Source organism: Pelodiscus sinensis, chromosome 4 (assembly GCF_052426305.1).
Source record: "Pelodiscus sinensis isolate ZL-2025 chromosome 4, ASM5242630v1, whole genome shotgun sequence".
Classification (NCBI taxonomy): Eukaryota; Metazoa; Chordata; order Testudines; family Trionychidae; genus Pelodiscus; species Pelodiscus sinensis.
In genome coordinates, this window is record NC_143055.1 from 34783536 (window position 1) to 34798609 (window position 15074).

General features: G+C 42.5%; 1 protein-coding gene across 1 annotated transcript in view; it reads left to right on the forward strand.

The window, feature by feature from the left end:
- The window catches only part of SLC34A2 (solute carrier family 34 member 2), a 38494-nt gene extending 25255 nt beyond the window's left edge, over positions 1-13239 (forward strand). Inside the window, exons 9-13 of the mRNA XM_006138168.5 lie at positions 327-447; positions 1154-1321; positions 7073-7189; positions 7273-7397; positions 9511-13239. Of these exons, the coding sequence (XP_006138230.2) occupies positions 327-447; positions 1154-1321; positions 7073-7189; positions 7273-7397; positions 9511-10092 (1113 nt within the window). The 3' untranslated portion in view covers positions 10093-13239. The remainder of the gene's footprint in view (positions 1-326; positions 448-1153; positions 1322-7072; positions 7190-7272; positions 7398-9510) is intronic.
- Positions 13240-15074: the final 1835 nt, after the last annotated feature.

Below are 15074 nucleotides of genomic sequence, written 5' to 3' on the forward strand. Positions count from 1 at the left end.
CACTAGGCAGCACTGCCTCCATTAATTTCGGTTAAAGACTCACACAGGAGATAAGTTTCTTTGATTAAAAGAACAGTGAGATGGATAGGAATTGGCAAGGAATTCCACTGTCTTCATGGAATGAAACCTCAGCCTTTTTCCAAAATATAAGCAAATCTGCCTCCTCATTGGTGGGATGTATTAGCTATAGAGTGAAGTTAGCCCTGTTCACCCCTCTTCATTTATTACAGGAATGCTTTGTTGCAGTTTTTGAAAACCCATACATGTTAGTTTTAATGCAAAGGAGGTAGTTGCTTGAATTGTCTGTTTTGTATGGCAATATCTAGACGCTGCAGAATGTCACAGTTCCGGCCTCAGAAAACTGCACATCTCCTGCCTTTTGCTGGACTGATGGAAATTTGACCTGGACCATCAAAAATGTGTCTCTCTCAGAAAATATTAAAAAATGTAAGTAGAATTGCCACTTATTTGTGAGTTATGATTTGAGATACACTTTACACACTTATTTTGTGTAAAGTGAATATCATTTTACAATGAAGTTTGACTGCTGCATACATTCAGACCAGCTTCTCTGGAGTTACTGACCAATTTCCTTTTGGTAGCATCACATCATGCAGATCCTACAGGTCTGTAGCTAAAAGTCCTAAAATCAGAAGGTAGCCTACGTCATGTCACCTCTTAGTAGTTCAGTGATGTGGTCAGATGTTTACTTTACAAGAATTGTTTCATGGATATTTGTATTAATCATTTTTATTAGCATGTGAATACCACTTGTCAGAGAAGGGGGGAGACATTCATCCTTCCATGAACAACAGACTAAGATTTGTTCTTCCCTTTGCATAACACTCCTTTGCACAAAGTTGTATGGAGGAACACTACCCTTACATGGGCATGTTTCCATCTCTGTCTGCTCCTTTGTGTGGGGATGCTATATATCTTATAGCCCTGTGCATAGACAATCCAGACACCACTCTAGAACATCATACTGGGCAGCCTTGATGCAAGGATTTTCTTTTTTTGTGCTACCTCTGTCTTGCAGAGCGGTATGTACATTTGGTGCCATTGCATCTGACTATTAATGGAAGAATAGTAGTATGGCATAGTGAGAGAAATAAAATGCTAGTCTGACTTTGACTTTCTTTTTCCCTTTCAGGCCACCATCTTTTTGCAGAAACAAATCTTGCTGATCTTGCTGTCGGTCTCATACTGCTTGCAGCGTCACTGATAATTTTGTGCACCTGTTTGGTCCTGATAGTTAAGTTATTAAATTCTGTGCTTAAAGGACAAGTGGCCTCAGTTATCAAGAAGACGCTCAATACTGGTAACTATATGTTAGCAATAAGCACATTTATTGATACTTTGCACAGTCTGATCCAAAGCGATGGCATGTGTAAAGCAACATGAAACTGATATTCTAGAATAATATTAATCTTGTCAGTCTCAGAGGGGTAGCCATGTTAATCTGTAACTTTAAAAACAACAAGTAGCCCTGTGGCACCTTAGGGTATGTCTACACTAGCCCCCTCGTTCGAACTAGGGAGGCTAAGGTAGGCATTCGAAGTTGCAAATCAAGCCCGGGATTTAAATATCTCACGCTTGAGTTGCATCTTCCCGGCCGGTCGCCATTTTTGAAATTTACAAGTCCGGACTAACTGCCCGCGTCTAACCAGTAATCGAACTACCCGTTAAACCTCATTCCAGGAGGAATAACAGGTAGTTTGAACTAGGGCTTTATTTTGAACTACCGGGTCCCTGCCACATATAGATGCGGGCAGTTAGTCCGGACTTGTAAATTTAAAAAATGGCGCCCGGCTAGGAAGATGCAAATCAATCATGGGATATTTAAATCCCGGGCTTGATTTGCAATTTCGAATACCTACGTTAGCCTCCTTAGTTCGAACTAGTGGGCTAGTGTAGACATACTCTTAGAGACTAACAAAAATATATAGGATCATGTGCTTTTGTGTGTAAACCCAACTTCATCAAACTCCAACTCATCTGATGAAGGGGGCGTTTATCCACAAAAGCTCATGATTCTATATATTTTTGTTAGTCTCCAAGGTGCCACAGGACTACTCATTATCTTGTCAATGTGTTTCTTTAATTTCTTTTTATAAATCAGTGAGTGAATGTTTCACCTCTGAAGTGTGGCTGATTAAGCTGTAGAAACCAAAGTCCAGACTCTGTTTTTGGTGTCTTGTATAATCATTAGCTGTTACGTGTGTGTGTGGGGTAGACTCATGTCCTCAGGGCCCATATGTGGAGCAGCGTGCGCAAATCCTTCATCAGTTTTGAGACAAAGGGAATGCCCTGATTTGTCAAGATCTCCTTGGGTATCTCTACCCTCGGGAAGATCTGGACTAACTCCCTCGCTATGGTCTTTGAATGTATATTCTGCAAGGGCATGGCCTTCGGATATTGGGTGGCATAATCCAGCACTATTGATATGCTCCAGTGCCCTTGAGCTGATTTCTCCGGTGGGCCAACTTGGTCCATACTGATGCACTCAAAGGGGACCTCAATAATAGACAGGGGCACTAGTGGGGCTCTCATGTGTTGCCAAGGCCCATGGAGCTGGCACTCAGGGCAGGCGGTGCAATACCACTGAACTTCCATGTACACCCCAGGCCAATAGAACCTTTGTAAGATCCGGTCCAGGGTTTCTCAACTCCTAAGTGTCCCCCAAAATATATCTGTGGGCCAGGTCCAGCATGGCTCTCCAGTGTTTCTAGTACACCAGGAGTTATTCCACTACTGGTTCCTGGCCTGGCATTACTTGGAATAGCAGATCCCCCTTGATGATGTAATACGGCTTAGGGCTCTTGGTCCTTCCTTCTACTGGGACACCATTTTCCTCAGCTACCTCCCTGTGTTTATTTTGATATATTGGGTCATTGGCCTGGTCCTGCCCAAAATTTCTGAGGGAGGACTCTGCCTGAGCTCAGGGGGGCCTTCAGCCTCTTTGTCCCAGGGGGCCCTGCTAAGCTGGGTCTGGGTCCAACCTTGGGATTACCTACCTCCTGTGCCACCCCTCTATTGGTTGGCTCAGCCTGCTCCTGCAGCCAGGGACTGTCTTAAGTTCTGGGCCAGGAATCATGCGCCCAGTTTCTTGGCTGTCCTCCACTCCCACCTCATCTTCCAGGGATTCTCAGGCTCAGTGAACAGGTCCTGGGAAAACTTGTGGATGACCAGGAGTGGGCTCTCTGCACTCCCCTCATCCCTAGGAAGTAAGTCGCTAAACCTGGGGAAGTCCCGCCTAATCACGACTGGATATGGGATCCTTGGAACCACCCCCACTGCCACCCTTGTGAAGCTCCCCTGGATTTCTGTCTGCAGGGGGACGACAGAGTAATAGCTGACATCTCCATGCACATAAGATATCCCTGTAGTATCCCTGTAGGTATACCCCAGTATACCTGTAGGTATACCCCAGTATGCTTGGCACAGGACTACTGGCCCTGCCCCATCAGCTGCCCTGAGACCAACATGACGGAACTCCCAGAGTCCACCAATGCCATGGTTTCTTTGCTGCTCATTTTAACAGGCCAGGTATACTGATGTGGGGTGGGGAGGGGCTGTTGCTACACCTACCAGGTTGATCAGGCCACAGGGGGCTCTCAGGTGCTCAAGGTCACACAGCATGGGTTCTTCCACAGTCGGACATTGTGCCACTATATGTCCTAGCTCCCCACATGTGTAGCATCAATACCTGGTGTAGGGCATACCTGTATTTCTTGGGCTACTGGGTCTTACCCCCTGGCCTTCCTTCCCCCAGTCCTCAAGTCCCTTCATGGCCTCTGGCTGCTCTTCCATCTCCTTCCTCCCCTGCCAAGTTCTATGAGAAGTTTTGGGGACGTGGGCCCTTGGAGTGTGGGCGGCTCACTTACTCCTCCAGATTTCTTCCCCAAGGGATCGTGAGAGACCTTTAGCTGTCAATTGTCTCTCTACGAAGGCTACATCTCATCATATGAAGAAGGGTCATTCTGGCTGACCCATACTCACAGGTTGGGTGGCTGGCCCCTCCTGCGGTCCAGGACAATGATTTCCATGATCTTCTCTGGGACGTGGGTCTTGGGCCACGTGGATCAGGTGACCTTGGTGTTCGGCCCTCCCAGTACCTCCACTTGTGGAACCTCTGGGCTCTGACTGAAGTTGTCACTCCAGACCTGGCTAAGATCTTTTCCTTCAGTGGGGGTATTCAGCAGCCACTTCTTTCCACATATTGAAATAGGCCTTTTAGGCCTCACCACACAGAAATGGAGCCAGAATGCTGGCCCACAGGGTTTGGGGCCAGCCTTCCCTCACAGCTGTCCTCTGAAAAGCCAGGAGGTATGCCTCCACATTGTCCTCCCCTGTCATCTTCTGGAGGTAACTACTGGCCTGCAGATACTGAGTTCCATCTTGGCCATGCACTTGGGTGGTCAGAGCCTTCAGCTACATTATCACTCCTGCAAGATGGCCTGGTCCTAGGCAGCCGGGCTCATCAGCAGCTGGTTACTTTCTGGGTGGACAGCTGAACCCTGGTAGCTTCCTGCTGCACTGTGGTGGTTTGTATGAATGCCTTCACCATGTCCTCCATCTTGTTTTTCCACCCTTCTGCCAGGGCAGCTTAGCCTGCCCTATGGGGGTCCACTGCAAAGTCTCAAGGCAGTGTATCGATCCCACTCTTAATATCATGTGTGTTAGGGTAGATATTGCAGACCAGGCCCCACCTGCCCTTTTGGGATTGAGCTTCTGTTCTCCAGCTAAAACAGTGGGGCAGATGCCCCTTGGTCAGCCTGGGCTGGACAACCTGGCCTCTCCAGCTACCAGCTGGAGTCTCAGGCTACTTGGGGAGAGGAACCCAAATGCTCCCTGTCAGAGCCCCTCACCTTCCCCTGTGGTCTCTGGCAATGCTGGTATTGTCTTTCTCAGCTTCTCTCACTCTCTTTAGTGATTACAAGTTCCTTTCCCTACAGTTGAGGCTTTTAAAACAGTCCCATTACAGCCTCAAATGAAATCAGATGGCCCTCACATGATTTATAGCAGCCCTGCCCTTGATAATTCTGAGTTAGCTGTTCCTGGCTGCCCTGAATTAGGCTGTGGTTAATTAGGAGAGAGTTTTCTGCTTTTTTTTAGAGTTGCTTCTCTCCCCTTCTTATCTAGCCCTCCAGTCTGACCTCATCTATCTATCTATCTATCTATCTATCTTCTCAGTAGCTATCACTGACCCGCTGACTACTTGCTTTGGCATGGGACCTGTACCTCATCTTACTGTTAGAACTAGCTAAAAAAAGGACATTTTTGGTGATTTCCCTTCCCTTCCCTCCCCACTTACTACCATTCATTCCCTTGCCTGGCTATACCTCTCTAACGCTTGCTAAGATATCGCAGCCAAAAGAAGCAGCCTCTCACTTGACTGAGCAGCCAGGTTCAATCTCTATGACCACCTATCTCATTAAAGAGCCAGCTGCTTTTCTAGCAGAGTCACTTTAAGCTAGGACATTTGCCAAGGTGTAGCTTTTGCCACTCTCACGTTTTGCTTCCTAGATTGCTATTGGGGGGCTTTTGGCAGTGGGATGCAGCCCAGACAGTAATGGCGCTCTGCATGGGGAGAAAGTTAAACAAACAGGACTTGCTACTGGCCATTCCTTCCTCTGGGGCACAGGACACCAGAGGCTCAGAAAAAAATAGTCACCTTTACATCTAGTTTGGAACCTATCAATTTCCTGGGTTTCTTATTTCATCTTCCCAACAGATTATGTCCTGATTGGCAATGCTCCAGGCTTCAGGGAAACATGGCACATAATCTCTCTAATTTAGGGATTCTAAGCAAGGGGATTTTAGGATGATCAGGTACTCGAGTTGACTACTTGCATCCACCCCTCTCCTTGCTGCCTCTGTTTCAGAGGCAGCAAGGGGTGGTGGGGAGAAGCAGGAGCCGGAGCTGGGGAGAGCTAGCTTAAAAGCAGAGCCCTCTAGCACATCTCTGCAGTGCTGCCTGCTCCCCCCCCCTTGCTGCTACCTCAATCAGAGGCAGTAGTGGGGGGGGGGGGTGAGGCACCAGGGGAGGATGCCACTAAGCAGCCTCTGCCCATGGTGGGCCAAGGCTCGTTGGGGACAGAGGCTTCCCCCCATGGATGGGGTCTGCTGCCAGCTGGGCATGCAGCCCAGCTCAGTCATTTTTGTGATGGGACCAAACCCCACTGAGGCTCTACAATTTAAAAGGCAGCAGAAGTTGGACAGTGTCCCCTCCTCCCCTGGCTCCTACTACATTTTAAATTGCAAAGCCACAGCAGGGTTTGGTCCTGGATCCAGTGTGAGCAGGGACTGAGCCGGGCTGCCTGCCTGCCCAGCTCCTACCACATTAAGGCAGGCAGCCCGGCTCAGCCCCTGCTCGCACTGGGTTCTGGACCAAACCACACTGTAGCTCTGCAATTTAAAATGTAGTTGGAGCCAGGGGGAAACTGCCTGGCTCCTACTGCCTTTTAAATTGCAGAGCCACAGCAGGGTTTGGTCCTGGCAAGAGCCAGGACTGAGCCACTTGCCTTCCTCTATCGACTAATAAATAGTCAATAAAAATTCTGTAGATTAGTAAATTAACCTAATTTTAACATCCCTACTCTAATTAGGATATTTAGGTCTATATTTTCAAAAGTTATAAGCAATTTTGGGATGCCCAACTTCAGACACATTAAAGAGACCTAATTTTTCACAGGATGAGTTATCAAGGGTTTTTGAAAACCCTGGCTGAAGGTGTCTGAAGGTGCCAAAATTGAGGCAACTGAAATTTGGAAACCTTAGGCCTTGTTGTTTCATCTTATAACTTGAAAAACACCTATATATTCTAGCAATTATCTCCATGGAAATGCTTTTATTATTATGTGCATTGTGGTAGTACCTAAGAGCCCAGTCAAAGACTAGGCCCTTGCTTTCCTAGGTGCTGTACAAACACAGGACAAAAAAGGGTCTTTGCCCCAAAATAGCTTTCACATTGACTAAATAATATAATAATATTTTCACAGCTGCATTACATACAGCATAAAATATTGTGCAACGCTAAAAAGCATGCCCTCCCTTCTTTATTTTTCAGATTTCCCATATCCTTTTTCTTGGATAACTGGATACCTGGCTATGCTTGTTGGAGCTGGCATGACCTTTATTGTTCAAAGCAGCTCTGTTTTCACATCTGCTATTACACCACTGGTTGGTAAGTTCTTTGGTCTTTTATTTTTAAAGCCTCCTATTTTGTATTTTTCAGTCCAAATATTCAGTCCTATTTTCTTCTTCTAGGTATTGGTGTTATAAGCATCGAACGTGCTTACCCTCTTACATTAGGGTCTAACATTGGTACGACCACGACTGCTATACTTGCCGCTTTAGCAAGTCCAGGCAGTACATTAAAATATTCATTACAGGTTAGTATAAATCATGCTTATTATTATTTACAGACTGAGGAATTTTGCCATAGTACATTAATGAGTAAGGAGGATTTAGGGTGAATGGTTCTTGTATACAAATATCCCATATGTCCTTTCAAACCTGAGGTTTTCAGGTAATTAAGGGTCATTCATCAATCTCAAATACTTAGGCCAGAACAAAAAGATACATTAAATGTTCACAGATTTCTGTTGTATAATGAAGACTTTGGCTTTCCTGAGATTGGCTTGATATTGTTATGGGGTAAAATTTTCTGAAACAAGAGCCTAAAGTGAGGCTCAGAAGTCAGAATGTAGACACCTAAACTAATGATCTGTTTTAACACAGAACATAAAGTACCTTCCATTGATGCTAGTATTGGCTCAGCCCTTGTGAAAAGCAAGCTGCTGATTTTAGGAGCCTAGATTAGGGAATCCATGTTTTAAAAATGGCAAATAACTTTCAGGGTACATGGTGATGAATTTATGATCAAAGGGGAAAACAGTAATGAAGTCTTCTCTGTAACCAGCAACAATGCATTTCAATAGTTCTGATAAACTGAATGGTTAATTGGCATATATGTAAAACAGGGAAATATCTACAGTAGTCATTTTATTGCCTCTACACAAGATAAAGCAGGTGCAATCTCAAGCTGGGCTAAGTCCAGCTGAGCAGATCTTATGTTAAATAGTCATTTTATAACATCCTGTAAAAAACAAAACCATGTTTTTAAATTTTAGCTTTAATCAAGTAACAATTACAGAAGGGAAATGAGATAAGGGCAAGAGAACTACAGAGTTGGCCAGCAGATACTGGGCTTATTTTGCTCAAGCTCCTTCTTGAGGCTTTAGAAAGCTGGTCATAGGGTTTGAAGCCAGAAAGATCATAGGGTTTGAAGCCACCAGATCATCTAGGCCATGCCTACACTCAAACTGCTAGATCAGCTGTGTTGCTATAGCAGTGCAGCATAGACACATAGGCTTTGTCTAGACTGGCAAGTTTTTCCGCAAAATCATTTGATTTTGCGGAAAAACTTGCCAGCTGTCTACACTGGCCGCTTGAATTTCTGGAAAAGCACTGATGATCTCCTGTAAAATCATCAGTGCTTTCCCAGAAATACTATGCTGCTCCCGTTCGGGCAAAAGTCTTTTTCTGAAAGACTTTTGCGCGAAAGGGCCAGTGTAGACAGCACAGTACTGTTTTCCGAAAAAAAGCCCCGATTGCGAAAATGGTGATCGGGGCTTTTTTGCGGAAAACCGCGTCTAGATTGGCCACGGACGCTTTTCCGCAAAAAGGTCTTTTGTGGAAAAGCATCCTGCCAATCTAGACGTGCTTTTCCGAAAATGCTTTTAATGGAAAACTTTTCTGTTAAAAGCATTTTCGGAAATTCATGCCATTCTAGATGTAGCCATAGGGTGTGTCTAGACTACATGGCTCTGTCAACGGAGCCATGTAAAGTAGTTTACTAGACATAGTCAATGAAGCGGGGATTTAAATAATCCCTACTTCATTATCATAAAAATGGCTGCCGCACTGTGCCAACAATCAGCTGATCCGGCACAGCGCGGCAGTCTAGACGCAGCGCGGTTGACAAGGGAAGCCTTTGTCGACCGCTCTGTTAAACCTTGTTTCACGAGGCATATCAGAGTGGTCGACAAAGGCTTCCCCTGTCGATCGATCCGTGTCTCACTGAGCATGTGGATGTGCTGACCACTGTACAGTTTTAATGACCTGACCCCATACTCCTGATGTAGGTTCCTTGGTTTCGCCCAGAATATTGCTAGTGTGAGAATAAGGAATCAGATTCTTAGACCAAGTAACTTAGTTGTCTTATTTGCTGCCACATCAAAAATACACAGATGTCTGCATATTTTCTAAACATTAAACTGATTCATTATTATTAATTACGTAGTACCCAAAGTGTTCATAGTGCTTCCCAGAACACAGACAAAATCTTATAAACTAAATGTAATCCTAAGTGTGACAACAGAGTAAGAGGGGAGTAAGGGAAGGCAGAATGCAGATTATGAGGAAGATTGCAGGTTTTTTGATATTTAGGACACAGTATTTAAAGACACTCTAACTAACTGCTCAAAATGTTCTTGATTTCAGATTGCTTTGTGTCACTTTTTTTTCAATATTTCTGGAATTATTCTGTGGTACCCGATACCTTTCACCCGGGTACCAATCCGCCTTGCAAAGAGCTTGGGGAACATAACAGCCAAGTACAGATGGTTTGCTATTTTTTATCTGATCATTTGCTTTTTCCTGATCCCATTGGCTGTGTTTGGTTTGTCAGTAGCTGGCTGGCAGGTCCTCCTGGGCGTTTGTGGTCCCATCCTACTCGTGTTGATTGCAGTGATTGTGATTAATGTTCTGCAGTCCAAACGGCCAAATATATTGCCTGCAAAGCTCCAAAACTGGGATTTCCTTCCCAGGTGGATGCACTCCTTGAGGCCATGGGATAACGTAGTAACTTCTGTACTCTCCTTTTGTGGGAGATACTTCTTCTGCAACAAGTGCTGCAAATGCTGCAAAGGCAACACTGAAGATGTTGTGATGAAAGACAAGCAGGAAAAGGCTATGGAAGTTTATGAGAACAGAGTTGAATTGTCTGATGAAGAAAATGGTATTAAAAAGACACAACTGGCAGGTGATTCTGAGAAAACCTTCTCCGACAACACAGCCTTCTAGTAGGGGATCATTCTGTAGTAGCAAAGATACAGTATAAGACAATCAATTTCTTGAAAATCAACTTGGGCAGTACACTGAGGAATGAATAAAAACTCAGGTTCTTGTATCCAGCAGTATACTACTCATCCAGGAATGCAGCAGAACAAATTTTACAGGGTTCCCAGAAAGTCTAAGATCAAGTAAAAAGCTAAGGATGGACATGAATTCAAGGCCAACAGTACCAAACAAATAAATGTTGATATACTGTCTGATTAACAGAAAGGCTCCAATGAGTTAAGAGACATATGGACTTTAAAAAAATCCACTCTGTAATGTGCAGAACATTCTTCCTGAATTTCAGGGATATTAAACCAAACTCAGCTTATGAAATCACAAAGTTTCTGGAAGAATAAAAAAAAACCCAGAAGAATGAAAATGTTTTCATATATTCATTTCCTGTAATGTTAGAAAGCTTGGTTGCTGTATTTTGTGACTTCTAGCTGAAGGCTAAAATTTAAATATTTTAAATTACTGGTGCACTTGCCTTTTCAAAGTGTGAATTGGTTATGGATTGGCTTCCTACTGAAGAGCTTGTAGGAAACTCTGCTAAACCACAAAATAGCCTTTCAAAATAGCAGAAAAGTTTGGTATTCAAGCAATAAAAGCAAGGAGATTTGAGATTCAGCATTATGTCTACTGCAAGGTTTATGATAAGATCACACCTTTTAAAATAAGTCTGTTAATACCTACTGTAGAGAAAATGTGTGTTAACTGTACCACTCACAGCATGGCCTACTTAGCTGAAATTAGCATAATGTCTGGAGTGAATTTATACCATCAGTATTATATGTGTGCATCTTAGGAATCCAAATCTCTAATAAAAACCCATAGGTAAATTAATCATACAGCACATGCTGGGAAGCCCCTTGTCCTCACTCTGTGTTGGTGTTAATGTTTTAATAAGTGCCCATATAGACTAGTCCACATCACGGACTGACAAATTTCAGCATTTCAGACTGAGCCATTTCTGAATACTTCAAACTCTTCAAAACATAGTGCACTTTTGTTGGCTTTATGTAATTTAAAAATGACCAAATCATGGGAGAGGTAGTGAGTGAGGACTGGAATGTATAAAAGTTAACAATTGTGAGGGGTGTAAAACTATGCTAATTTTTAGTGTCTATAACTGAGTTATAGAAGAGACTTATAATGGAAATACTGACAAGACCCTTCAGTGTAGCATAGCTACTCATTGCTGCTAAAATAGATTTACTGCTGAACAAGTTTGTTATTGTCTTAATGTTATGTAATTTAATAGGCAGAACTCAGTTATAATGTAAATATGTACATTTTGGGGGTGAAAAGTTTAAATTGACATGCTTATAAGCTGTGTAAAGTCTCATTTTTCATATTATATTAAATTTTATTCAGACTGAGTTTTTCATTTTTTCTGTTACTGAGAGCCAATGACAAGATGCTAAGCATGGTTTTAGTTTGTATCTGTTAGCCCAGATGGGATTTTCAAAAAGACTCACTGTAGGCCTAACTCTGCTCCACTTGATCTGAGGAAGTGGGTCTGGCCCACGAAAGCTCCTCACCTAATACACCATCTTGTTAATCTTTAAAGTGCTACATAGTTCTATGTTTTGTTTCAGCTAGACCAGACTAACACGGCTGCATCTCTATCACTATTCTCGATGTCAATAAGAGAGCTCAGAATTACAGCCAGCCATCCTTTTTAGCCTATTCCTCTTTCTGTTTACTTGATGTTAATGTTTGTTTAACTTTGTTGTTTTTGAACAACTCTTCTCATATGTACAAGATCTTTAGTCTGCCTCTCACATTTCTAATGTGCCCTCACATGGCTTTATATTGCTGGTTTGCATTTCCTACTCTCAGCTTTGAGACTCATTAAATAATATCTGGATGTTCTTGTGAAATGCTGTCATATTTTTCATTGACTAACTTTAAAATAGAAGTTTCCTTCTTCCCCTTATTCAGTTAACAGGGTGGCTATTTGTTTTCTAGTTTTCAATAAAGGTTTAAACAAGCCCTCTAACAAAACACCAGGGTAAGTTAGGGAAAGCAGTTGCTACAAAGGTACTGAAGGAATTATGTTTAGGCATATCAGGGCATGTCTACACAGCAGAACTTAACTCGAAATAAACTATGCAAATTGAGCATGTCAAATTGAGCTATGTCAATTGTGTAGCTTATTTTGAAATAGCTTATTCTGAGTTTTGGTGATGTCTGCACTGCACTTATTTCGAAACAGAGCACTCTTCCTCCAACTTCCCTTATTCCTCACAAAATGAGGGTTTACAAGAGTCGGAGTAAGAAGTCCTCCAGCATGACAGTATTTTGACATTATGTTGAAATAACTGCTGGTTGTGTAGATGCGGACTATGTTATTTCAAAATAATTTTGCTGTGTAGACATAGCTTCTTCAGTGTTCTAGGTTCCTTTGTTGCAACTATTCTTCTGTCCTACATTCAGTTCATGTTTATCCTTCTTCATTCTATATACTTTGGCTTACATTGTGCCTTAATTTTTAGGCTGGAATGAAAACAAATAAAAAATGAGAGCTCATATCTCAACACATCTCTAGACTCTAATAATTGCTATTTACACTTAATTTATAGTTGTTCTAGTGTACAGCACTTTCATGAGTTATATTGTAAATGTTTTTATGTGACTGAGTTGTTTACATTATGTATTTGAAAACTATGCAATGTTTATCTATAATGTAAAAAGGACATACTGTATATTTTGTAACATAGCTTTTAAAATTTATATTTGTAACTATGTATACTTCATACTGTGGAGGCAGGTTAGTGGTTCCATTGTTTAAGTTACATTGTGATTTGCTGCAGGAGACGAGTCCTTAAAAGAAAGATTAAGGTGTAGCTAAATATCTTCATATTATTGTACAAGGGTGTTGAATTCTATTTTTCTATCCAGTTGTAAATTTTCTGTGAAGATTAACTGTTGAGGCAGTGTTTCTAAAAATCGTTTTTAAAAATTGTACAAAATTAGAGAACCCTTTGGAATTCTGTACCATTAGTGGAAAATATGAACAGTGTATGACTTTGTACCCTGGCATGAATGTTCTTGCTCTACTAGAGTGCAGTGCTTTGATTAAAAAAATAAAGGGACGTTTAAAATATATACATTTCCTTAGATGTATTGATTGCCAATGGATAAATAGTTGAGAGTCAAAGAGCTCTACTTTGAAACAGCACAGTGTAAAGAATATGAGGTTGTACACCAGCATAGGGACAACAAAGGAAATCTTAAAAGAAATAGGCACCAACACAGATTTTCGCAGAAGTGAACATGCTGCATATGAGGCTTATAATAACATTCAAAGAAATCATAGACTCATGGACATGTAGGGCTGGAAGGAACCATGAGATATCATCTAGTCCAGCCCCCAGTGCTGAGACCACACCGAGTTAAGTCTAGAACATCCCTGACAAGTGCTTGTGCTATCTATTCTTAAAAACCTTCAATGCTGGGGATTCCACAATCTCCTTTGGAAACATATTCTATAGCTTAACTACTCTAAGAAAGTTTTTCCCAAGATCTAACCTAAATCTCCCTTGTTGTAGATCGAACCTAGTACTTCTTGTACCATCAGTGGACCTGGAGAACAGCTGAACCAGTGTTCCCTATAAGCTGTGTGCTAGTGCAACCACTCAAGAGAGATTCTAATGCCACCCAGCTGATTAGCAGAGCTCCCACAGCTAGGTTTTTTTTTGTTTGTTTTTGTTTCTACTGATGGTGCACATTTGCATATGCCTTGGTGAATATAAAATTTTATTCTGCATGTGGACGGAAAAGATTTGAGGGAACATTGCTGATCCCCATCCCCTTTATAGTAGGCCTCTGCATATTGGACACTGTTATTTGATACCCCTCTCAGTTTTCTGTTCTCAAGAGTAAATAGGCCCAGTTCCTTTTAACCTTTCCTCATGTCAGGCTTTCTAACCCTTATTATTTTTATTGCTTTCTGAACTCTCTAATTTGTCCACTTCTTTCTTGAAGTGTGTTGCCCAGTCGCACCCAGTACTCCAACTGAGGCCACTCCAATGTCAAGTAGAGTGGGACAATTACTTCCTCTGTCTTACATATGACACTCCTGTTAATACATCCCAGAACGATATTAGCTTTTTTTGCAACTGTAACACATTATTGACTCATATTCAATTTTTGATCCACTATTGGCCTCTGATCCTTTTTCAGCAGTGCTACCACCTGGCCAGTTATTCTCTGTTGTAGATGTGCATCTGATTTTTTCCTTCCTAAGTAAAGTATGTTACACTTGTCTTGTATGGGAATGTCATTTCCTGGCAAGTTTCTGTGGGCTAGATATAGGCTATATCTACACTGTGAATTGTTGCACAAGAAGATATGCAAATAAAGCGCAGTGATGAATATTGCTGCACCTCATTTGCATACCCAATGAGCTGTCATTTTGCCAAAGGGGCTTTTGCGCAAAAAGGAGCTGTCTATACTGCTCCTCCTTGCGCAAAAAACTCCCCTTGCACAGGAGCCGTTCTTCCTGAAAATAAGCGGCAGAATGGCTCTTGCACAAGAGGGGGGTTTTGCACAAGAAGGAGCAGTGTGGACAGCTCCTTCTTGCGCAAAAGCCCCTTGTGCAAAATGGCGGTTCATTAGGTATGCAAATGAGGTGCGGTGATATTCATCACCACACCTCATTTGCATATCTTCTTGCACAACAATGCGCAGTGTAGACATAGCCATAGTGAAAAGTAAAAATGGAAGAGCAGAGGGAAGACTTATAAGAGTCTTGATGCTTTCTGGATTATTGTAACTAATCCCACAGGCTGTGTCTAGACTGGCAAATTTTTCCGCGGAAAAACTTGCCAGCTGTCTACACTGGCCGCTTGAATTTCCACAAGAACACTGACAATCTCATGTAAGAAATCAGTGCTTCTTGCGGAAATGCTATGCTGCTCCTGTTCGGGCAAAAGTCCTTT